Source organism: Mangifera indica, chromosome 19 (genome assembly GCF_011075055.1).
Source record: "Mangifera indica cultivar Alphonso chromosome 19, CATAS_Mindica_2.1, whole genome shotgun sequence".
NCBI lineage: Eukaryota > Viridiplantae > Streptophyta > Magnoliopsida > Sapindales > Anacardiaceae > Mangifera > Mangifera indica.
In genome coordinates this window covers 12,050,175-12,074,347 of record NC_058155.1, presented here as the reverse complement: position 1 = coordinate 12,074,347, position 24,173 = coordinate 12,050,175, and the positions used below count along the sequence as shown (strand labels likewise).

The 24,173-nt window shown below is 35.6% G+C and overlaps 2 protein-coding genes and 1 long non-coding RNA gene across 9 annotated transcripts; 2 read left to right on the top strand and 1 right to left on the bottom strand.

The window, feature by feature from the left end:
* Window positions 1-846: 846 nt before the first annotated feature.
* LOC123202755 (auxin response factor 5-like) lies at window positions 847-7,672 on the bottom strand. Its single transcript, XM_044618864.1, has 15 exons — window positions 7,509-7,672; window positions 6,741-7,396; window positions 6,338-6,450; window positions 5,416-5,514; window positions 5,250-5,306; window positions 4,937-5,089; window positions 4,764-4,848; window positions 4,510-4,600; window positions 3,911-4,075; window positions 3,679-3,801; window positions 3,404-3,479; window positions 3,132-3,267; window positions 1,747-3,044; window positions 1,287-1,477; window positions 847-1,188 (listed from the first exon to the last, which is right to left on the bottom strand). Exons 2-15 carry the CDS (start codon window positions 6,853-6,855, stop codon window positions 1,038-1,040), a joined length of 2,853 nt encoding a protein of 950 aa, XP_044474799.1. The 5' UTR covers window positions 6,856-7,396; window positions 7,509-7,672; the 3' UTR covers window positions 847-1,037.
* Window positions 7,673-12,517: 4,845 nt separating this feature from the next.
* Window positions 12,518-15,004, top strand: LOC123203001. Of its 7 annotated transcripts, none has more exons than XR_006499115.1 (6): window positions 12,518-12,722; window positions 13,076-13,227; window positions 13,461-13,570; window positions 13,702-13,787; window positions 13,987-14,356; window positions 14,497-15,004. It is a non-coding gene; the product is annotated as an uncharacterized LOC123203001 (long non-coding RNA). The 7 variants fall into 7 exon arrangements; XR_006499113.1 differs by having other exon boundaries at window positions 13,461-13,787; window positions 13,987-14,088; window positions 14,193-14,356; XR_006499112.1 differs by having other exon boundaries at window positions 12,518-12,688; window positions 13,461-13,787.
* Window positions 15,005-20,774: 5,770 nt separating this feature from the next.
* LOC123203599 (auxin-induced protein 6B-like) lies at window positions 20,775-21,834 on the top strand. The gene has a single exon (XM_044620036.1). The coding sequence runs from the start codon at window positions 20,853-20,855 to the stop codon at window positions 21,297-21,299; it is 447 nt and encodes a 148-aa protein (XP_044475971.1). The 5' UTR covers window positions 20,775-20,852; the 3' UTR covers window positions 21,300-21,834.
* The last annotated feature ends 2,339 nt before the right edge of the window (window positions 21,835-24,173 follow it).

Sequence of the window (24,173 nt, the reverse complement as noted above, 5' to 3'; positions counted from 1 at the left end):
TCAATAATTTCACTGGTCCTTGCCTTTTTATCTTTATCCTCATTTGATGAAGCAATTGCACTATATACAGCCATCCCTATTCCTGGTTTTTGTTTTGAGATTTACAAACCTTAGGAAAATCACACTTCAAAAATTAGCTATTGAGATTAGAGAGTCTAACATCATATAACATCTGGAATCCTAGCATACTATCACGCTCTAAAGTCCTGACGTCCATGCGGACCAACTATACATTAGCTATACTTCCTAATATTGTAGTTGTTTGGATTGTCAATAGTTGTTAAAATTGGTATTAGAATCATCTCCACGTCTTCCAACATACATGTTGCACGATTGTAGTTGGAAGACGTGGAGATGATTCTAATACCAAATAATACGAATCTTAAGAGAATCATACCTCAAAAACTAACTGTTAAAATTTAAAAGTCTATAGCTATAAAAACCCCACACTAAAAGCTATATTTCTCACTGTGAAATCCAAATCTTATACCTTGTACTTGAAATCTTAATAATATATATGGTTTTCTTTTCTTCTTCTTAAAACCCTGCATTAAGGAATCTTGAGTGATTAATCGAGGCACATTTAGTATGCACCCCCTACACCTGCTGAAAGGACTGAGTTAAGGTTTATCTTCTTTCTCGTGGAGCACTATTACCATGTATGTGATGTAGTTTATCTCCATTTTTGTGCTTGAATTTTCTTTTGCTATTTTCACATAAATTTTCATTTTGGGAATTGGGTATTTATGGCATTGCCCGATAAGGTACAGGTCCTGCCCAGATTATTCCTATTTCCTAATCAGGAGAAAGGCAAAATCACCTTTCATCTTCTGATAAGCATTAATATGATGATACTAATATTAGTAGTTTCATTTCCTCTACTCTTAACAAATGTAAAAATAAAGGTGATGGCCTCTACATCTTTCCTTGAAGCAATGTTCACAGCACCATCCATATATTTTGCCAGTGGGTATCACATAATAATCACAAGGCCTTCTCCTTCCATAAACAACGCAGTAAGCAAGAAAATCTGGGATTCACTGAGCGCCACTTCGACCACCACCTGCCGTGGAACATTCAATGCGTTGCATCGCAGCACTGTTGAGAAGCTTCATTCCCTCTTCACTCATCTGCTTAACTTCTTGAGGTGACAGAATCCTGATGCACCGGACACACCCGACAAATTCTCTGTATGCAAGCATGGAATCAACACCATCAAAAACTTAGCACTGGAATGAAACACCAAAATTTTTTACGTGGAATTGCACTTAATAATCAACACTTACTCCCAAGGATCATCTCCGATAAGTAAAACGTCGTTTTCATAATCTACGTACACCAGTTTCCATTCAGAGCCTCGCGGGTCACTTAGCAGACCCTCAAGTCCAAACATTTGCTCAATGGCAGAGCATAGTTCATCATAATTTTTAAAAGTCGTGACATCAATGGACCTCCCAACGGATCCTGCCTTTTGAACCTGTCAGCCAGACAGAATTTGATATCCATTGGTTAAGTGCCATTAAAATTTAAAAACAATAATGATTCAGGATAAAGTTTGTATAGCAGGTGAATGAAGATTCAGCCCATCGCTGACTTTTGTCAGTAAGCAGCCTTGCCAACCTGATGTTTCTCCGAGGAAACTCAGACATTCAATACAAATGAATTCATAATTTGAAGTCCATGAATTTATAAGCAATCTATAGGGCATGATATAATATGTATAATGAGATGGTAGAATTTTAGTACCTTGGTATATGTCCGCACAGGCGGAGCTACTGGCTGCCACGAGGCATTTTGCAATAGACCGCTCTCATCAAATTCCACATTACTTGAAGATGTGCCACCTGAGTTGTCTTGGAAGTCCTGCTTAGAGACAGCCTGAGAATCTGCTAGGCTTGCAGAAGTAATCTGAGATTGGACATCCTGGCTGGAGCCGAAATTGTTAATTAAACAGTTACAAGGATTCTGGAAATTAGCATCCTTCAATGTACAGAACCCATCCATAATTGTACTTGAGATGGAATGATCAACCATAGCGCTTGCACCATTAGTAGCATCAATGTTAACACAGGTGTAAGTCCCACTTTGATTATTGCTAGCATCCGACAGATCCCTCAACGCATTGGAGTTTAGGCCACAGGGATTGAGCTGAGCAAATGGAGTATACAGGTCAACTTGGGTTGAGAATGTCAGATTATTCAGATGATGATCCCACATTTCCTGGCCTGGTGAAGGTAAAGGGGGATTGATTACTTCAGGGAACACTGCTGAAGGGTCTGGCATTCCAGACATGGTTAATGGCCCTGTTGTTTTACCATACATACCAGCAAGTGATTGACAAGAGGTGTGCAACATCCAGTCATCAGTGTCAATGAAAGGAAGTAATCCATTCAGATTACCAGAATCATATTGGGGTACATTAATCTGTGGCCCGTGCAATGCAGCTGATCCCTGTTGTGACTGCATTGACCAAGGACTGGTTTGCAACTGCATTGGAGCCTGGTTCAGGGTATGGCACGTAAGCTGGTTTACTAAGATCTGTGGATTTAGAGGACTAGTCACCAGTTTTTCCATGCTGCTCTCTCCCATAGAAGTTAAATGAATAAACTGATCAGCTGATTGCTCAGGCTCTGATCTGAAATTGTCATTATTAGTTCCAGCTGATGTTTGCTTCTCACATTTGCTTGGGGGATTTGGTTTCAATGAACTTATATTTGTGGCATCATTTTGGTCAACACATAATCGAGAACTATTTTGGTTTTCTATCCTTGCATTTTCTGACTGGACATGCTGAGGTTTCTGATTCACTACAGCCTGCAGGGTCTTTGCCTCTTCTACTGGTACTGGAGCTCCCTTGGCATTGGACGATTGTTGCAGAGAAGCAGCACAGGTTCCAGAACTATTACCAAGCTGAGGTTTCAACATCATCTTGATTAATTGCTCAGAACACAGGTTTGATAACGGAGAGTATGGCATAACCCCATTTCCAATCTCAGGACAGATGAGAGGCCTTTTCAATAAATTTCCAAACTCAGTTTCTGTTCCTGGGACCACAATTATGGCAGAAAGATAGGTATCTAACAAACACAAACAGACACTGAACAAATTAGCAATAAACAGACAAAACTCACCTAAAAATCCAGAAGAAAATGGTCGTTTAAGGCCTGATGTCAGAGACGGAAATATGAATAGACTTTCAGGAGTCTCGATTTCCCATGGACTAACCCTTTTCTGCTTATCACTACAACCTGGCTCATCCCACTCTACCTGTTACAAAGCAGAAATCTGGGTCAACTGTCAAACCGGAAAACTACACACAGGACCAGCTTTTACAACCAAGAACATAATGAAGAAATTCATGTCAGATCAGAATTGAATGACATCTAGAAATAATCTACCGTACCTGAAGATTCCGCCATTTGGAACCAGGCCACCTCAGTGGATCCAAATCACTAACCCCAACAATTGTTCCCATAAATCTGTGGAAAACAAGAGAAAAGATTAACAAACCATAACAGAAGCAGAAACAGAAGAGATGAGATATCAGATTCCATTTTTTGCACTGTGAAAAGTGCAATACATTTACTGGAAGCAGATGAGAAATTCTGTTACTACCACCCTTTCTTCTCAAGATACCTAAACCTAGAATGAATAAGTAGTCAACAACAGAAACAATACCTCCGTTTACCCGACTCCTCTGTTTCAAACATCATTCCAAACCGCATACCAACAGAAATTTGGGTCCCAAATACAGACTTTCTATATTTAGCCACAGGAATAACGAATTCTGCAGGGCATGCCCTACAAGATAGCATGATCAAGGACAAGTTTCAAGAATCAACAAGTTATGGAGAAAGAGGGTAACCGCAACTGGGAACAGAATAAGTCAAATAATCTATGTTATACAAACCTTGGGTTGTAGAAAACAGTAAATGGGCTACGATTGGAGGCAGCATGAGCTGCAGCAGCAAGCACACCAATGTGCATGCTATCGGCTGATAATACCGAAGAAGGTAATGCTGTTTGTTGGCGATTTGCATGCCTTACACCAACCAATAACTGTGATTTTTCATCCCTTCCAACATGAAACGAACTACAGTGAGATAATCATGTTCGTATAATTTTTATTGTGAATTCATTAAACAATCCTGAAAAGCATAATTTGTCTTGAACCCATTAAAGTAATTTATTACCTGTTTAAGCACAAATTGTCAACATAATAGTTTCCTAAATAAGTCAGCTACGTAACTAGACTATTAAGCATTTATAACACCACATGAAGGAATTAACTGAATAAAAAGTTTTCCACATAGCAAATTGAGTCAAGTTTCATCACACAAACTAGGCCAATTACAGCAGATTCCATTTTATAGAAATCACATAACCAAACCAAGCAATGATTTCATGAGAGTTATTGGGTAAAATGAGGCCACAACAAGAAAAAGTACTTATTCACATTGAATGAGCAAGAACAAATGACATATTTACATAACCAACGTAGGAAGTTACCTAATAAATAAAACAGAATCACCAGCTCTGAGCCTTTTAGACCCAACAAACAAACTCCACCCTGTTGTGAGAAGGTGCCTTTTTGGCTGCCCTGCATAAAGCAAAATACTATGATCATACTGACGCCGATCAACTGCCAAGAATATACTTAGAAAATATGAATTATCTGAATTCCAGAAGCACTTCTTCCATGCATTATCAAATTAACAGCAATATATAATAATATCAAAAATTATAAAGAAAAGCATCCTCACCGCGGTATATATGGCGAAATGTCCAGGTATTATCATGCAGGTCACGAACAACAAGCTCTTGTGTTGGCGGTTGCATTGAATAATCCTGAAAGAAATATAATTCCATGCTTAAATATAAATACACCATTCCGTCATTACTGCTTGCAAGGTTTTCCACCAGAGATAATGCTCACCAATGGAGGAAAGAGCTTTTCTGCAGCTCTACGTGGCACTGAGAAGCCACCATGTGTGCTTGTATCACTTGCAGTCAGAGTTTTGCAGAAAAATTCGGTTGGATGTTTGCTGGGCTCTAGTCCAAGGTCCGGTATCAGGAAGATGTCCTTTTCCTTTTTTTTAAAAGAAAAAAACATGTTTTATGAGAACAGTATAAACATATGCAATTCTTACTGGGAATTTGATGGTCTGCCAATATACATTTCTAAGGCTTCAATATTTCATATCGATACATTCAAGAACTTTCTTAAAAGGTAGGAAGATCAAACTTACAGAATTCAATGGCTGAAGACTCATTTGGGCATAGACTTCATCCGAATCTTTGTCTGCCTATAACAGATTGCATATAACAGATTAGAATATGTGGAAAATGGATGGCTTAATGCCGTAAACTAGTACTATATAGAGAGGAAATTTATAATCAGCCAACAAGACATACATGTAAGGTAACATTGTGAATTTGGCACAACAACTGAGATGGAAGATTAGGATAGTTGGGAATTTGAGAGGTTGCCGATCTCTTAGTAGATGCTGCCACCTGATCAATCAATAAAAATTTTCATAAATTACAAATGACGGAAAAGTGGCAATTAGAAAACTAGAATGCTCTTATTTTCACACTGAATATGGTTTTCAAAACACTCTCACTACATTATAGCTTCCAGTTGTATTATTACTAATACATCTTGTAGTTTATACTTAATATTGAACTCCTTTAGTCACAAACTATGAGAGAAATCTGGCAACTTTTTATTACTAAAATGATAACACCTGATTCTCCCAAAAAGTAAGGAAAATGTCACAGAAGTCTCATTCAAAGGCACATGCATGCCAATATTCTCCGAATTAATTCCCACAGAAAGCCAGAGTAAAACAAGAAGTAAAACAGATACGAGCAACGTTAGTGTCATGTCCCCAAGGGATAGCTTGAGTGACAAAAAAGAAAGTTTCATATATAAGAGAAAATGGGTTCAAGTCTCCTCACATTTCAAGATTTGAAAAAAAAAAGTTGGTCCCTTGGCTTCTTATGAACCAGCCAAAAGGCCTGTATATTTGCTCAAGGGAAACAACCAAGTCTCCGTTAAAGCCATGACAAGGAAGCAAAATATAATAGGGCTATCCAGCTGGTATGTAACATATAATCTTTCAAAAATGCTTAAACCTTACCTCAGAATCTCACAAAAAGAAGAAGAAGAATTTCATTGACCAAAAAACCGATTGAATACCCACAGGTTGCTTCCTCATACTTTTATATCATAAAACAAAGGTTTTTTTAACTATTTATATATTTTCTGGTAGCCAAATAGTATATATTTCTGTATAGAGAAGCAAAAGAACAAGAATTAGAAATACATGCAGACCTGTTCACTATGTCCCTGAGGGAAGTAATACACATGACTACCCGGATGAGGCAAAGAAACAATGGGACCTGCGCAGGCATGCCATAGCTCCGAATTCATAGCTTTCCTTGCCCCTGAAATCAACCAAGACAAGTTTTTTATACGATAAGACTCCGGCAATGCTTCTTCAAAACTACATTAAGTGCATCAAGACAGTTAAAAATTATAAATAATTGGCCATCAAAACCATTTTGTTTAACTTAGGTATGCTCAAAAGATGACTATTGAAACCTTTTATACATTTCAATTCACAGAAAAAAGGGCAAAATTTTAACGCAAAGCAAAAATTAAATTTGTGAAGCAAGCCAAACCAACAATCTTGAAATGCTTCTTAAAAAGCATGTGTTGAAAATGCAAAACAAACCAGACTGATCCTGCATTTCTTTCAACAACTTCATTTCCTCGAGCAAAGTAGTTTGTGCTCGACCAACCAAGCCTCCAGCTTTGATCTTCTCTTCAACAGAGCCCATCATCTTCATAACAAAACGCAAAATTCAAAAGCTAAAGCCTTTTACCCATATTTCATTTGTCTTTTTCTTTTATTCCAATCTTCCAAAACTAGGATCGACCCATGTCATGGAATCTAAGGTTGTTGACAATCAACCAATAAAAGTAAGCAAAAGTCCAAAGTCAAGGAACAAAGCCTGCAGAAAAGGTTGGTAGCTACTGAAAAAAAAAAAAATTCTACAAAGTGGGTGGGGCTATAACGCAACCAAAAAAAAAAAAAAACCCATCAGTTTGCATCGAAGCACGCCAACCAAAGTATGAACCGTCTCCCTTTCTTCTTGTTTTTATCTCCTTCAAAGAAACCGACCTTTCAATGAAACCCACTCATCGTCATAATAACACAACTGAACTGATTCCTTCTTTAAGCCAAAAGCCTCAACATCACCCCCTCCTTCTCTCTCTTTCTCTGTCTACATAAAGTAGCTATATACTTGGTTCAAACCGGAAAGAGTATGCATGCTCTTATCCTGCTCACACACCTTCAGTAAAAGGCGATTCCCTTGCAGCTTCAAACTGTGTATAAATATTTAAAGATCAAATGATATTATGAATTATAAAGAAATACAAAAAGCAGAGCAACACCAAGCAAACACGAAAACTCAACAGTACTTGAACTGTTACACACCGTATCCAAAAGAGAAAAGAAAGTTTTTATCTTTCAAAAAGGAAGGAGGCCAGTCTATATTGTCTCGGTAGATGGCGCATTGTAGCATGTGGGTTAGGAGTATCACCTCACTTTCAGCTTTTGCTTACCTTACCTCCATTTCTTTTCCTGCTCTATTTTGAAAATCTTCGCAAAATCATATCATGATATCATGCATTATATTTGGCCAAACGACTATTTCCCACCCAAGGTATGCTGTAATGACAAGTTTCCCCCCTTTAACTATGGAAATACCAAACACCCACCCATGGCCAGTTAAATTTAACAGAACCCTAACGCCTGAAAATTTTATCTCCTTTTGCCCCCCTAAAGTTTGAAAACAAAAATTTCCCCCCAGCCTAAGTTTAAGAAAATGGCAGTTTCACCCTAGGGTTTGGTTTTGAAATCTCCGGCGACCTCTCCGGCTCCGTTGCCGACGGCTTCTCCCTCCCGAAGAATCCTCTCCTTCCGGTGATCGGTTTCCTCCCATTTGGAGGCCCGATCGTCGCCGGAAAAGCGGTGGGAGACGAAGAACTTCGTCGGGGAAGACGAAGTTCTTCGTCTTCCCAGACGAAGACGAAGCCGTCGTCTTCGTCTGGGAAGACGAAGAACTTCGTCTTCCCCGACGAAGTTCTTCGTCTCCCACCGCTTTTCCGGCGACGATCGGGCCTCCAAATGGGAGGAAACCGATCACCGGAAGGAGAGGATTCTTCGGGAGGGAGAAGCCGTCGGCAACGGAGCCGGAGAGGTCGCCGGAGATTTCAAAACCAAACCCTAGGGTGAAACTGCCATTTTCTTAAACTTAGGCTGGGGGGAAATTTTTGTTTTCAAACTTTAGGGGGGCAAAAGGAGATAAAATTTTCAGGCGTTAGGGTTCTGTTAAATTTAACTGGCCATGGGTGGGTGTTTGGTATTTCCATAGTTAAAGGGGGGAAACTTGTCATTACAGCATACCTTGGGTGGGAAATAGTCGTTTGGCCATTATATTTACACCTCATTTTAAATTCTTTAGCTAAAGCGACATATAATTGAACAGTAATTGAAGCAAACTTAAAAGAAAGGAAAAAGGGTTGTCTCTATGCTTTTGCGCTTGATATTTGACCGTTCATTACGCATGCAGTTCACGCCAAATTAATAGTGGCAGAGCCAGAGGCGCAGGTTAACCTGTGAAACGTGTCACTAGGCCGAGTAATGGGTCGTGGCTGGCGGGCGCCGATTCTCATTACGGTACAGATAGTTGTAATAATGTTGATTCATTGATTATTATGATCATCCCTTCATCATTCATGCCAAGAGCCTTCTTTAGGCATAATAGTTAACAGGGGATTTTGCAGATAAAGCAGGCATATTTTGTTGGGTTGAAAATGGAAGATATTTCATATTTGTATCAAAATGACAAAGATTATTTGGTGGGTGGAGCACTCCTGGGAGAATCTGCTAATAAAGGGCAAAAGAGAAAGAGGGAGAGAGAGCTTGAGGTTTTCCGAATGAGATAAATCAGTCAGACTCAGTCATGCAGTGAACATGACATGATGATAATATGAAACGATGTATTTGCATGGTTGAATACGCAAGGCAACAAGCCTCACGTACGTATCCCCATTCGTATATAGAGATTTCCTACAGTGTAAAATGGGCAAAAACATCAGCCCTTGTTCTACCAAGTACGAAATTCAAATCTTAGACTTAACCAAATCTTCTTAAAATTAGGAATGTCTAATATTCGGCAGGCCCGAAAGGTGGTAAGAGGATTCCCCTAAGAACAGGAATAAGGACGACTTCAATCCGTCTTCTCCCTTATCCGTCTCTTTTCTAGTTCATTCGTCTCCTGTGTAATTCTTATCATATGTAAGAATTATAATATGTTTATGCTTTTAATAAATATTTTATTATTTATATGTAATAATAGGATAAGAGGGAGAAAAAAAATTTCTAGCAAAGATGATGACAAGAAGTAGATGGGAATTTTTTCTCTAAGAAGTGGATGAGTTTTTCTAATATCTTCGTATAAAGATGGAACAGAAATAATACAAAAATTCCTTCTATCAAGATAAGAGTGGGATGAAGATAAAAGATTACAATATTTGACTTTTTTTTTTTTTAATTTCATTACTAATTTTTTATTCATCTTAATATATCAATCATTTTCTAATGTATCGGATTGCTGGACATGACATAATGTATTATATGATGTTATTTCCCATATCAAGGTTGGTGAGAAACAGTGATTCGGCAAAATTTAAAACTAAAGTTCTCAAATCTTCACGAAGGAAAAGCAATCTTGTCAACTTTTTTTAATCGCCAATCCCCAGACACGTTATTTTGTATAGGAAACGTAAACAGCGCATGCATTTACATGGATGTGGGTCATTCGTGATGGGAAGGTTGGGATTTGATTTGGTTTGGAGATCGAGCGGCACGCGAGCTTAGAGTTGGAGGGGCCTCCAGTCCACTCTGGTGCACATAATTCAATGGCTTTGGAACATAAACTCGCCGTATCCTCCTCAGCTTAATTTTTAACTCTAAAACGATGCGTTTAACCCAAAACCCATCAGTCTTCTTCAAAGCACACATTGGGTTCCAGTTCATTCCACCGTATAAACCTTACTGCTTGACCTAGGGCTGCAGACGAGCCGGCCTCGTCAACTTTGAGACCTCTAGTGGTCCAACTTTGCTTCCTTTGACCAAGCGATATCACACAGCAAACTCAAGATTAGTCTTGTTGATGGGAAGTGAGTTAAAATTGATGAAGAGGGGCCTCCGAGATCGAGTCTGGGATCCACTGTTCCACGACATGATGTGAAGGGACCATTGAGTTGCAATAACAAAATGCTGGCTTCATCGGGGCCCTGATTCATCCCTTTGAAAGATTTATATTATAACAAGTTATATATGCATTCGATCTAAGGGAAGAAATTTCAATTTAAATTCAATTCGATTCAAATCTTATCTTTTTAATATTATTGTATCAAAGTATGTTTTGTTGATTTTTTTTCTTCATTATTCGTTTTGGATTTGAATGATTTTTTTCTTTTACAATTTCAAACAAGTCGATATAACATTCTAACTAGTTTAATATATTAATTACTATCAAGATACTATCTACCCATCATAGTTTTGTTTGTACAATTTACAAATTAACATACATCTTAACAATCCACTAACGAGATTTAGCACTTTGTCTCAATATCATTCAAAAGCACACGTAAAATTAGTTTAAATATGATTTAAAATATTTCAATTAAATAATTTGATCCACTCCTAAGATATTACTCATTTTGTCATTCTAATTTTATTTTTATATTTAACACCTATATTGTAACTTAAAAGTTTTTATGCTTTTTTAATCAGACAATATAATGTAACTATATTTATTCAATGTCTCCCGCATGCCTTGCGGATAAGATATATGATATAACTGCATTCAAACTCCATCCGATAATAAGACTCGAATACACCCATTTTTCTTCCCCTAATAATTGAAACTAGGCAACGCGCCATGATTTTGCACTAGGAAAAAATAAAGGGGTGGGAGAAATGATTCCATGGCATATCAGGCCTTGTTAAATAAAGAAAATGCGAGATGGACAGAAGAATATTGATGTATAAGAGACAAAATTCCATGCCCAATCATGGCCGCTCTTGTGGACCGATGATAGAGTGTTGTTATTATTATAGTTACGTCAAGTCCTGGAAAGGGTCCCGTTTCGGTCAAGTTGGTAAACGATGATGAAAAGTGAAAAGCAATGCAAACACTCAGAGAGTAGTGATGGCATCTCTACAGACAGATAGGTCAGGTGGTGACTGGTGAGTATACTCATAAATTTGACAGAGAAAGAGAGCATAACGTAAGCCAAAAGCATAAAAAATGTCAACAAGGCGGAGGTGGGAAAGGGCGTCCAGTCCAGAGATGATTGGTGGAAGTGAAAGAAGAGCTAGCGTGGTATGGGTGGGGGGACATCGAAGCAGTGTTGTAAGGTGTAGGGATGTAAGCAGACATTTGCTTCTGAATCTTCTGACTTCTGACCACTCACTACTCCATTCCGTCTCCAGCTCTTCTTTTCTCTTTTATGGCTTGTGGGCCGAGATTCAAGGCTGCTTTATTGGCTGTTCTATAATAGATGCGAAAAAGTGCCTTTCCTTTTGTCTCTCTCTTGTCTCTACCCATTCGTTTTCCATTCCACTATTTTCATCGTCAATTCTGTCTCTGGTTTTGCATCAATGATGCTGCCCTTTAGTCAAAATGCCTTACAACTTTAACAAGTAATCACAATTTGTTATAGCTTTAATTAATGTTTGATTCGGTATGAGATATTTGAACAAGTAAAATTCAAATTGATTAAAATATTAAGTTTAAAATGTCTTAAATCAGATATAACATAAATTTATTTTCTGAGTTTAATTTGAATCGCGTTTTATCTATTCCGAATAGACTTTATTAAATTAAAACTAATTTTAAGTGAATCTTGTTTGGACTTGGCATCGATTGAATTCAACTATAGTTTTAATGTTAAGTATGACATATCCTATCTTTATAATTCTTTTTTGGTGAAAGTTTGATCAAAATCCAGCAAAAATAATTATTCTTCAGCTAATATAAAAAAAGCCTTGAATGTCCGTCATTCTCTAGAGTAGGTTAAGTTTGGGCTTAGCATAGAGTGAATTTGATTCAAACTGAGTTTAAGATCAATTAGAACTTACATTAAATCTATAATATTTAATTTAAATTCAAATTTATTCAGAAAAATAAATAATATAATCAATAAGATAAATAATATTATTAAATTAATAAATGGTTGAGTCATCTCGTATTAGAACCACCCAGAGTTCTGTCAAGACCACTGCCTTGGAACATTCTTTCACTGTCCTTTTGGGCCATTGTCCTGAACATGGCAACAACAGGCCTAATTGACAACAGTCCCAAATTCAAAGCCCAAATGGACGGGTCTATTAGATATTTACACTCTTTATTCAAGCCAAGACCCACACCAGAGCACAAGCTTCACCTGACTAAAACCCTAAAAGGGAAACCCGGGTCTCGTCGGGACGAACTGGAAGGGTTTTAGAGTAGCAGAAGCTAGAGTACATAGAGCAGAAATATTTCGTCTCTGAAAATTGTGGTGATTGGGTTTAAACTAGAGCTGTAAATGGAGAGATTGAAAGTATGAGATGCTAATTTAGTTCTCTGCTTTTCAAGTTCGTTTTTACACCCCTAACTGCTTTTTATTTTTTTCTAAAATGTTTTGTTTAATTACAGCTAATGTATCTTTTTTTATTTTTTGAATCTTGTTCTTAATTTCGCTTCTCTTATGACACATGAACTTGTAGGAATTAGTTTACATGGGTATTTCGCTGTTTGGTATATTTCAACATTGATTTGGATTAATTTCTGTTGAAGCCATTGGGATTTCAAGATCTGTTAACGAGCTTATGAGGCCATTTTCGAAGTCTGATACTTGTTTATATATCAAATTTTTACTCATTAGTCTAGCCTGGCGTTTATGCCCATCGGTCTTGTTATAATTTTCTTAGTTTGGCTTATATTGCAGATTTAGTGAAATATTTGATGGTGTTGTGCTGGCTTACGATGTCAACATTCTGGATGAAAGTGCAAAAATCCTTTCTGGGATTCATCCGTATTTTGGTGTGAGGCTAAAATCAAAGCTCTTACTTTTTTCTCCAAAACCAAATATGCTATTAGGTGGGTTTTTCAGGATCTTTCACATTCTTTACTACTCATTATCTTATATTGTTATGAACATACAATTGTTTTCATTATTTAAGCTACTATCAAATTAGGAAAATATTATGAATTTCATATGGTTTAAAAAAATATGATTTTCCAAGGATGCATAGCAGTACATAATCTTAATCATCGTTGCACATCAGTCATCTTGCACATTCATTTGGTTTCTAATAATGTTCCTATTTCAGAAGGAAAAGTAGTGAGGCTTACACAAGAGTCCATTCATGTTATTGTTCTTGGGTTTTCGTCTGCTACTATAGTAGATGATGACATATGAGATGAGTTCTACTATAAAATTGTATGTACTACATATTATTTTGTTTTGGTGTTCTTGGCATTCTCTCCCTTATTTCTCTGGATTGATTTTACAACTGTTTCTGTGGAAAGTCAATAAAGATTACTCACAAAACTTCCTTATTTCAAACTTAGAAACATGGTGAAGAAGTTTTTGCTAGCAGATCCCATAAGCAGCATGTGATAACGGTTGGAACCATGATACGATTTCTGGTCAAGAGGTGACACATTGCGTTTCTAGATTTGTATTTTACTTGCCCTAATAGCTTCCTATAGGAAGTACTCTTTTATTTGCGATTGAGTGACAGTATGCTTAATATCTAAAGATCAATTTAAACTCTGTTTTGATGGTATGCTTCATGTATGAGGCTTAAACTTAGATTTTATATTGCTTGATCTCTTACCCCTTCATATTTGCAGTTTTGATGAGGAAATCCTTCACATCTTTGGATCCTTAAGTCCAGCTCAAACAGTTAGCATCCGTTGGTTGGATAGGAAATCAGAAGATGTTTCAGTTGATAGGTTTAAACTTATCTTGGACTCCTAGCACCTTGAAGTTTTAAAACCTGCAAAACCTTGATCCTAGTACACCTGCTTATGACTATAATTGCTATATGATTATGTAGGAGTACTAGGAAGAGGAGGGAGGGTTTGGAGATAACAGAAATGCTGGACAATGGGATCATTGGCGATAGAGCATCTTCATTGAGCAACGACCATTGGATGAAGAAGTCAAAGAAGCATAGATAAGCCGAAGATCATTAGAATTTGCTGTGGATTTCTCATTTGTGTAAGGCATTTTCTTGTCTAGGTATCTTTACAATTATTTAGATTAACTAGTCCGATTATTATTAAAGATTCTAATTTTTTTTGGTTAGTGTTGAATTGTCTTGTGATTTTCCCTTTAATCCCAATGTTTGCTGGTTTCAGGTCTGAAAGCTTTGTACTAGTATAAACTCAGACTTCATAGCCAATTAGCCATGTTTACTACCACCTGGTGGGTTCAATATGATGATCTCTGGATTTCGATTGGGCGATTCTCCTCTTTTTGTGGATGTAGTAACACATGTAGATTTCAATTGGTCTATTCATAGGACTGATGACTTCACATGTGAAATCCTTATTCTATTATCACATTCATTTCTGAGAACCCTGCAAACAAAGAAGGAGAATAAGGCTTAGCAAAAGATAATGGGCTCAGAGTTGCTGGAGCTTAACTCAAAACTTGGGCTTAATCACATTATGTAAAGTCAAAGTAAAAGTCTGAACACGCTGCTTTGATTGTGTGAAATAGGTTTCTTTTGTTCAAGATAATTTAAGTCTAAACATATGAATTGGCTTGTCTATTTTCCTATTTGCAAGACTAATTACGCCCTATGAGCTCTTTTTTATTTGAAAAACATCAAAATGAGTCCCCAGATTTGTTCTTTCGATACCATTCGCTATCGATTGTGTCTGTTCTAGTATTCCTTTGTGTGTTTTGCTTTCACTTGCTATTACAACTCAGGGCATACATAGGTTGAGTAGAAGTTGCATGCTTGGATATAGCAGGCTGATTCCCACTTGACGCAATCGATCGACAGGTGAAATTTTGTTCTTGCCAAACAAAATTGTTTGGTTTCCTTTCAGATCTCAGGACAGCCATTTAGAGCTATTTTAAAATTTTTGATATAGCCGAACTGAAAACTCATTAAAAAGTTGGCGCTTCATTTGCTTTGTACATTTGACCTACTACTGACATCGATATATAAATTACAAATTACTTTTAAATGAATACTTCATAGCTTCTTTCCCTAGTGATACGATTCATATTCCCTCTCCCCCCCGGTAATAATAAGTCCATACATCTTGTAACCGACTGATAGAAGAAAGCAGAGTTGCTTCTGAGGATATATTGTTACTATTTTCTGGTAAGATTGCACCAAGGGTATAATGCAAGATAAATTTGTATATATTAAATCTTTCGTCAAGGCCTATCAAGGGATGGATCATGCCCCAATGATTTCTATGGTAAGGGGGATTCAAACCAAACTGGCTTAGTTTCGAATTTATGTTTGACTCAAACAATTTGAGTTTGAGATGAAACTTTAGTTTGACAGTTTGATTTAAGTTCAAAGGTTTATCAATAATTTTTTATCGAAGTTTTTATTTTTTTTACAATTTTTTTCTTTGATGACTTGTTTGTCTTCTCAAATATTATTATTTATTATTCAAGTCAATTTGAATTCAAATTCAAATTGAAGCTAACTGTTTCAAATTTTAATTAAATTTGAGTTAGTTTATTTTTAAGTTTAACTATATTCGAATTTACTTCAAGATTATAAGGTATAACTACTAAATTGTGTAACTAAAGAGTTTTGAAATTTATATATTATCAAAAGAATTCGAACCCGTACTCTCATCGTGGCGCCCAACTTCTTTGCCCCTTAAATAGTACTTCGGGGCAGCACTTAATATATTATTGTTACAGCTAGCAATACTGTGCCTTTTTTAACATCCTAGTCATCTGCAAAAAGAGACTTTGAGATTATTTCAGATAAGGATTTTATATAAAGAATAGGTCTCTTCCCTTTCACGGGATTGGCCAGTCCATATAATTATACAACTAATGGAATGGGACTGTGACATTAAGGGATAAATCCACCGTCCAAAATGTGGTCAGAAAAGCTGGAACAAAAAGAGAGGATAGATTTTTGCTTTGGAGAGTGCGCTGACATAACAAAAGCAGAAGCTCTGGATTAAAAATAATATGATTAGTCCGTTCTGATGCGTTCTCTAGTTAATACGGTTGTACTGAAATGAGTAGATAGTGCACTTTCTATCTGGGCTGTCTTCTCCTTTAGGTTGCATGGATAGTGGATTACAAGCTGTACAAATAATGAGGTCTGGCCGTGTACGGTTCTCCATCTTCCTCAATCACAATATTTCTCACCGTAGGCACTTGCACCTCTGTCATGACATGGATTAATGAGAGAACAAGTTATTTTTATTTGATTCTTCTTTTTTCTTTGGTGACTCTACTCCTCATCTCATCTTACTATTTACCGTTTCAGTCTAACTTTATTCAAATTAATTATTTTGAATTTAAATAAATTTAAATTAACAATTATTCAGATAAGCTCGAATTCAACCTTAATTTATTCTCTTAATAATTCTAAATAAGCTTAACTTATAGACAATTATGCATAGAAAGAAGACTCCGCCGGTGAGCTTAGCACACTGTATGCTTAAATTTGGCATTCAATGTTATAGATAGTTCAACTTCATAATAAATGGCATGCATGCAACTTGGAGAAAAGATTATTTTGTAGCAAGTGGAATTTATCTTATTATGCAGCACCGCACCAACCTCCAAAAAGTAACCTTGTCTTCTACCTCTTCCATCCCACGAACGGGATCAGGAACCAACCAAAGAGGTCGGCAGATTTGGAACCAGCTTCTTCTTTTTTATATTGAGTCGATTGGTTTTATTTAACTACACAAAATTTAGTGCATATTTTCAATCGTCAAGTACGTTAAAATCCTAATAAAGTTGTCGATACAGTGTTTTTAAAATTGCATCTAATTGTACAAGATTAATGGATGAGGATGATGATGATCAAATACAATGTTCTGAACAATGGAATCGTAAAAATATAATCTTGGGCTGTCATGTTTTGAGTTCGTGTTGATGAAGAAGCTGTCAAAGATCTAAGAAACCCGGCATATGTATCTTCTCATACTAAGTGTAATTATTTGTTTAGTGTGCATTCAAGGCAGGGGTGGCTTAGATTCAAACCACGCTGAGTATGGGGTTGAATCAAGTTTGGATTGACTCTATAATACTCATCTCGAATTCAAACTCATTTGAACTAGTATATAGTATTATTAAAGGATTGTCGATGTCATTAAAGAGGTGAAAAATATGACCGATCAAAAGAATAATATCACTAGATAGATAAGTGAGTCAAGCTATTAAACTAAAATTTTAACTCAAGATTAACGGATTGGATCCATGCCTAACTGATACAGGTGGATATAAACTAAACCAAGTCTGATCATCTCTTGATTTAAGTTTGATTCAGATAAAAACTGGTTCAACTCAATTTAGCTCAAGTTTTACTTAAATTCATAGTTTAAATTTGTAGTTTGGATTTGTAGCTAGAGTTGGACTTGAATTTGTGATTCAAGTTTGCAACTCATTAACATGCAAGATGATGTTATTGTACCCAATCATGTACAAAAACAAAAATAACGTCATTTTGTAAATGAGTTATAAACTCGAACCATGAATCTAAATCATAAGTTTACGTTATGAATTAAACAAAACTAAATTGAACATCTCTAACTCTAATTTAACTAAGTTTAAAAAACGAACCAACTCTTTTAACTAAACTCGGTTCAAAGTTAAATTAAACAAATTTGAATTAAACCAAACTGAGTCAAGCCGGCTTATGAAAGAAGCCAAAGCTGAAAGACACCCACACGTTTGCTTGCATTTTAAAGTGTTTGATAGCTTAACCACGCCAGGAATAATGAAGACAAATCACCTAAGCCAGCCAAGCTAACTTTCATACGCCGAAAGTTGGTGAAATATAAATCCAAATTACAAGCGTCTGTTCGTGCTCAACAAATGCTTGTTATTTTGTCTCTAAACAGGCCGTGCATGTGCCAGTGAAGTGATTATACTATACAATTATTTCTCATTAGCATGCCTTGTCGGCCTTAATCCAAATTTATTTACCAATCCAAAAGCTTCGTGGATGATGAAAAACGATAAAACAGATTCCTTCCCACAACACTGCCGACAGATCATTCTGTCCACCTTCCATTACTAATTTACACATCTTTTATAGGCCAGAGCGTATTACACAGAATGCAAGCAATTCATGAGTCTGAGAATTACAAAAAGAAAAGTCACCCCATTGGAGAAGGAGAGGGTGGGTCCGTGAGCGCGAGTGAGGCCCGTGACATAGTTCAATACAACTAAGCAGTTGCGAACCTAGACTTTACTTTTCTCTCAAGAACTTCCCAGGTCCTCAATTGTATTATCCATTTTAATAAAATAATAAGAAAATTTTATTGGCCTATTTGGCGGTGGGGGACTCTTTCTTCATGCTTCCAAGAATAGAAGACAACCCCGTGGCAGCTTTACGCAATCACGTGGCATAAATGTGCAGAATTGAAGCCCAGTCAGCCATTGCTGCCACGACATTTGTTTATAATAATAATATTTATAACTATGAGAACATCTTATCTTCAAACCTAAAAGATGGTTTGAGTACTTAAAAAAGGAAATTTAATTTTTTTTTAATATTATATCAATATTAAAATTTTAATTTATTTTATCTAATAATTATAATATTAATTATTAAATTTAAAATTTATTTTATTTAATATAGTTAATTTTGATTTAAGGTGAAGATTCAATTCGAATAAAATTTTTTGTTATAAAAAAAAAATTCTTATCTTATAACCTAGGATTGTAATCTACTAATCTTAGCATATTGAATTATAAAATTATTATTTGAAGTAAAATTCAAAAGGAGATAAATCCGGACGAAAATATAGAAATTTAATATTACATCGCTTAAGTAGATATTATGTCTAACTCTTATTTTATATCACTGTATTAGATATCAAATTTAACTATCTAATTCTCAACACTATAATGGTACACTATCTTCCGTAGAATTATTAATTATATATACCAGTTGATAACAAAAAATCTCATTGATTAAAATAAAATAACAATTTATTACGTGATTATACATTATTGTTTATACTCGAATTTGTATCTATTATTTAAACAAGTAGTTTTCCACTTTTTTATAATCTAAATGGATACACAAGAACTATATAATTACAATTTTAGCCTTCCCTAATATCAGCAAATATTCTCCAAATCTCCCAACATTTTTTGTCTTAACAAAAGCAAAGAAAATAAAAACAATTTTGAAAACAAAAGAAAACAAAATTGGACAATTTTTAGTGCATGATACAGTCTATTTGTTATTATAGAAAGATTATATTCCATTATTTTCTGCTAAAAATCGAATTATTTCAAACATTGAATTGAACAATGATCCTTGAATCTTAACAAGTGGGGTACTAAAATTGGTTCTGTGACATTTTGGGGGCATGTACCCTCACTGACATTACATACATGTGGACCCATGTATGCGATTGGATCATTCGATGATCAATGAAGTGCCACGTGTTATGATCATAGAGGAATGATTAGAAAAATAAGGTGGAAGGGGGTCATAGAGTGATTAGGAGGAAAGATTTTGGCAGTTTGTTTTCAGCCACACAAAGAAGAGGAAAGAATGGGGCATCCTTGCACATGGTGCACTGTTAGATATGGAGAGGAGAAATATGGAACGGGATTCCTTTTGGGAAGAATTACCTTTTTAATTTTTGGTAAATTTGAACTACTTTAGAACGAATTTGCATTTGCATTTGGCGGTGGATTACAACTGTTAATAAATTATAATCGAATCAAATTAAGATTAACAAATATTAGTTCGAACTCAATTTAAATTCAAAACTTTAATTTGTGTTCGGCTCGTACATGCTAGTATACGATACACTATATAAAAAAATATCATTTGAGAAGCAAAAAGCAAGGTAAGCTCCATTGTTGGTATTGATATTAAGTCGAGTTTAATTTAATTACCTTAAAGATTACTAAATAATAAATGATTATTATATTTATTAGACTAACATGTATTAATATTTATTATATTGTGTTTAGTAATAAAATTATACTAATATATTATTTACTTTAATACCCTTATAAAAATTATTGCTAACAAATTAAATTAAGATTATATTTGGTGAAACTAACTTGTTTTATGTTAAAGTTTTTTATTTGTGTACATTCTAAAATGATCTTCATGTTAATAATAAATCAAATTATGAATTTTTTCATTTGATATATTTTTTTGCAAAATATTTTCAATAATTTTTTCTTTTCTTATTATTATTATTATTATTTAATATTATTATTTACATTTTTCAATATTAATATTTGCTAACTAGAGCCGATCTTTATTTGCACTTGACACGACTTATTAATTTGCATGCCACTCAAATATTTAAATGTGGAAATGCAACGGTGGAAATTTTTTTAATGTAATTAATTTCAGTATGGAGGGCAAATTCGCCAGCGTGAATCTTTATAAACCTTGACGTTCGCATTGTCCCAATCCCCCAATATTCTCTCTTATTATCACTGTTGTCAAGAGTAACTGAAACGGAAGCCAAACAAGACTGTACTTTCCCTTGCTCTCTCGTCTAGGAAAATGTCTGCCGGAATTGGAAAATGCAGCAAAATCCGTCACATTGTCAGGCTAAGGCAATTTCTACGGAGGTGGCGTAACAAGGCCCGCATGTCGGCTAATCACATACCCCCACCAGACGTCCCCGCCGGACACGTGGCGGTGTACGTTGGCAGCAGTTACAGGAGATTCGTGGTGCGTGCGACGTACCTCAACCATCCCGTCTTCTGGAAGCTGCTTGTCCAAGCTGAAGAAGAATACGGATTCACTAACCAGGGTCCTTTGGCTTTCCCATGTGACGAGTCCGTGTTTGAAGAAGTGCTTCGATTCGTTTCACGGTCGTCGGAATCCGGACGCTCTTCTCGGTTCGTGAATCTAGAGGATTTTCAGAGAAACTGCCACGTGGGCATCAAGAAAAGACTTGATTTTTTGATTGAATCTCAACCTCTTCTCCATGGAGAAATAAGGTAAAATATAATAATAAAGTTAAAATGGTTTGATTCTGACCCGGGTCTGACTCAGTCCGAGTTATCTCGCTCGTTGGTTTCAACGGAAGATTGGAAACGGAATCTTCAAGCTTAAAAGTTCAAGTCCAGAGGCCGAGTTCATGTATGTGATTGACTCGGTTGAGTTGAGTTTAGTAATTCTTGTGGTTAATACTAATTCTTATGGCTTTATTCTGGCATAAATGTATGTTAAATTGGGTGGCGAGCTAAGATTTGAGCAGAGTCATAATATAAAATGCTCCGGAGAATTCGTGGAGATGGCAGAATGAGGTGGGTGAATTATCCACCGAGTCGTCCCGGGTTCTGAATAGGAGTAAACAAGACTTGAAGAGGAAGGCGAAGAAGAAAAAAGAGCTCAAATTTGTAAATTTATGTGATTTATTGATTGTTTTTTCTTTATAATTTTTAAAATGAAATATTGCAGAGAAACTCTGGTATGATTCTCCATTATTGAATATTTTTATAGAAATAGAATGATGAGCCCTTGTGGGATGTTATAATGGCAACAAGCCACGTGAAAGCAGAGAGTCTGCCATTTTGCTCTGTTTTCCTCCTGGTTTCAACTCAAGTTTGTCTTCCACTTTGAATTGACACCCTTGCTTGGCCTGAATTCAAGCTGAATCCGAACGCAGGTTGGCTTGAATGTATAATCAGAGGGATGTATAATGGGAGGGCTCAAGCTGGTGAGCTGGGATTTAGGAAAGTTCGAGTTTGGGCTTAGCCTAGGCTTAAAGTTTAAAGTTTGAAGTTTGTCTTATGTATATGGTTCGAATTTATAACTAGCTTTAATAATAATCAGAATGAAGTTATTTTTTATTGTTAAAATAATATTATTTTATCGATTATTTAGATGGATTCAATTCAAACTCAAGTCAATTGAATGGTTAATTCATGAATTGTATCAAGTCAAACTTCTCCAAACAGAGGAACCTAGAACCCTAACTCGTGTTCGATTTGAGCTTTACCTATTCGAAAAAGAAAACATGGTACACAATCTGTTGAAAAGGACATGACACATTATACTGAACAAAAAGAAAGAAAACAATGTAATAACTCTGACTTTCAAGCTCATAGTGCTTGAATATGAGCTTGAAAGTGGATGCCATAATTTAATTTTTTCAGAGTCCCTGTCCAGAAAGCGATGGCTGAGATTTGAGAGGAGGTTCCGAAAGTAGTAGAAAGCAGGAGTAGTGGAGAATTATGGCGACTTAAACTGGAAGAACGTATTTTCAGGCAAAGTCTAATTTGTTGCAGAAACTAGATTAGATTGGTGGTGGTGGACGGTCCCAAATCAAGTTTCCAGTATTAGGGTGTGATCGAAATGGAATGAGATTTGGGCAAATCCATTATCATCTGTTAAAAACAAAAAAGAAAGTTGGACGGTTTGGTAATGGCTTACTTCTGACCAAGCCCAACATAGCCCAAGGCACTTCTGCTTGCTATTGGGTTCTCAAAAGTGTGCTGTATGGGTTTACACAGACCCAACTTAGCAATGCAGAATTCCAACGTGCATGTCTCACTATCAGTTGATCCTAGGCCCACCATTAGATAGGCTTATCTAAAAAACCAATTCAAGATTATCAAAAAAGACAATAAACACAGATTTAAAAATAATTTAATTTTAAATTCGATCAAAACTACTATGAACTTGATTTGTTCAATTTAAACTCGAATAGTTTAGATCAAATTCAACCCTAATTGAAGTGCAATATCACATTAATTAGAAGATATAGTTCAAGCAATATAACTTTTTCTTTACTAATTGCGGTGATGTTGATGAATTACAATCCAGGTTCCAGTTTGTATGCTCTTCACTAAAATTCACCAACCTTTTCGGTTTGCATTTACACAGAAGTAGGAATAATGATCTTATTATTGGTGAAGAGTTTTGAAAGACAGCATTGATAACACTGCCGGTTGGTGGGGGCACAAGAAGGTTGCAGGAGCTCTGTGAGTTAGCCAATAGGAATAGCAGTACGTACGGTAACAATGGTGGGGAATCAGGTTTGGACAGACAAAATTAAATTTCTGCCGTCTTCACCGTGCTTAAAGCCTGGCTGGTTAAACTCATGACCGGATGTTTCATGTGGGCGTCAATAATGCACAAACATGCTCCAAAAGGATCCGTCCAAGATAGGGAGGAAAATTTGGCTCCCCAATCCGACTACCTAGCCCGCCCTTCCTCGAACAAGATAAGGATTTCTGATGAAAAAGTAGATGAAAATAACTAAAATCTATGTGATAAAGACAAATATGAAAATATTTATCTATTTATTAGATATAAATAATTATTATATTTGATAAAATTTGATAAAAATGAGTAGGTATAAATAATTATTATGTTTGATTAAAATAATAAAATAATATGAATAAATTAATTTACTTAAATACCCTTAGGTATACTTATTTTAAAATATTTTTTTTATATTACTTGTTAGATTAATTGAAAATGAGGTTAATTTTATCCTAAAAAATACAATTATAATAAAATCAAGATTATCTTGATAATATTTTAAAACTTAAGATGAAAATGGTAATCAAATTATCACTTATATTATCTGTCATAATATTATTGATAATAAAATATTACTATAATTTTTTATTACTGACAAACTAAACAAAGTAATTTAAGTAATAAAAGATAAATTATCAAAATAATCTATATTGAGTGAAACCAAATAACCCTTTAATGCATTATTACCCATAAAAAGTCATGAATTATTAAAATATCTCTTTAGCACCTTGTAAATTTTATTTTTTTTATGAAGAAGGAGAAGAAAAAGGAAATTTTCTCGATGGGTGAGAAGATTGCTAGAGCTAAATTCGAATCGAATCTATT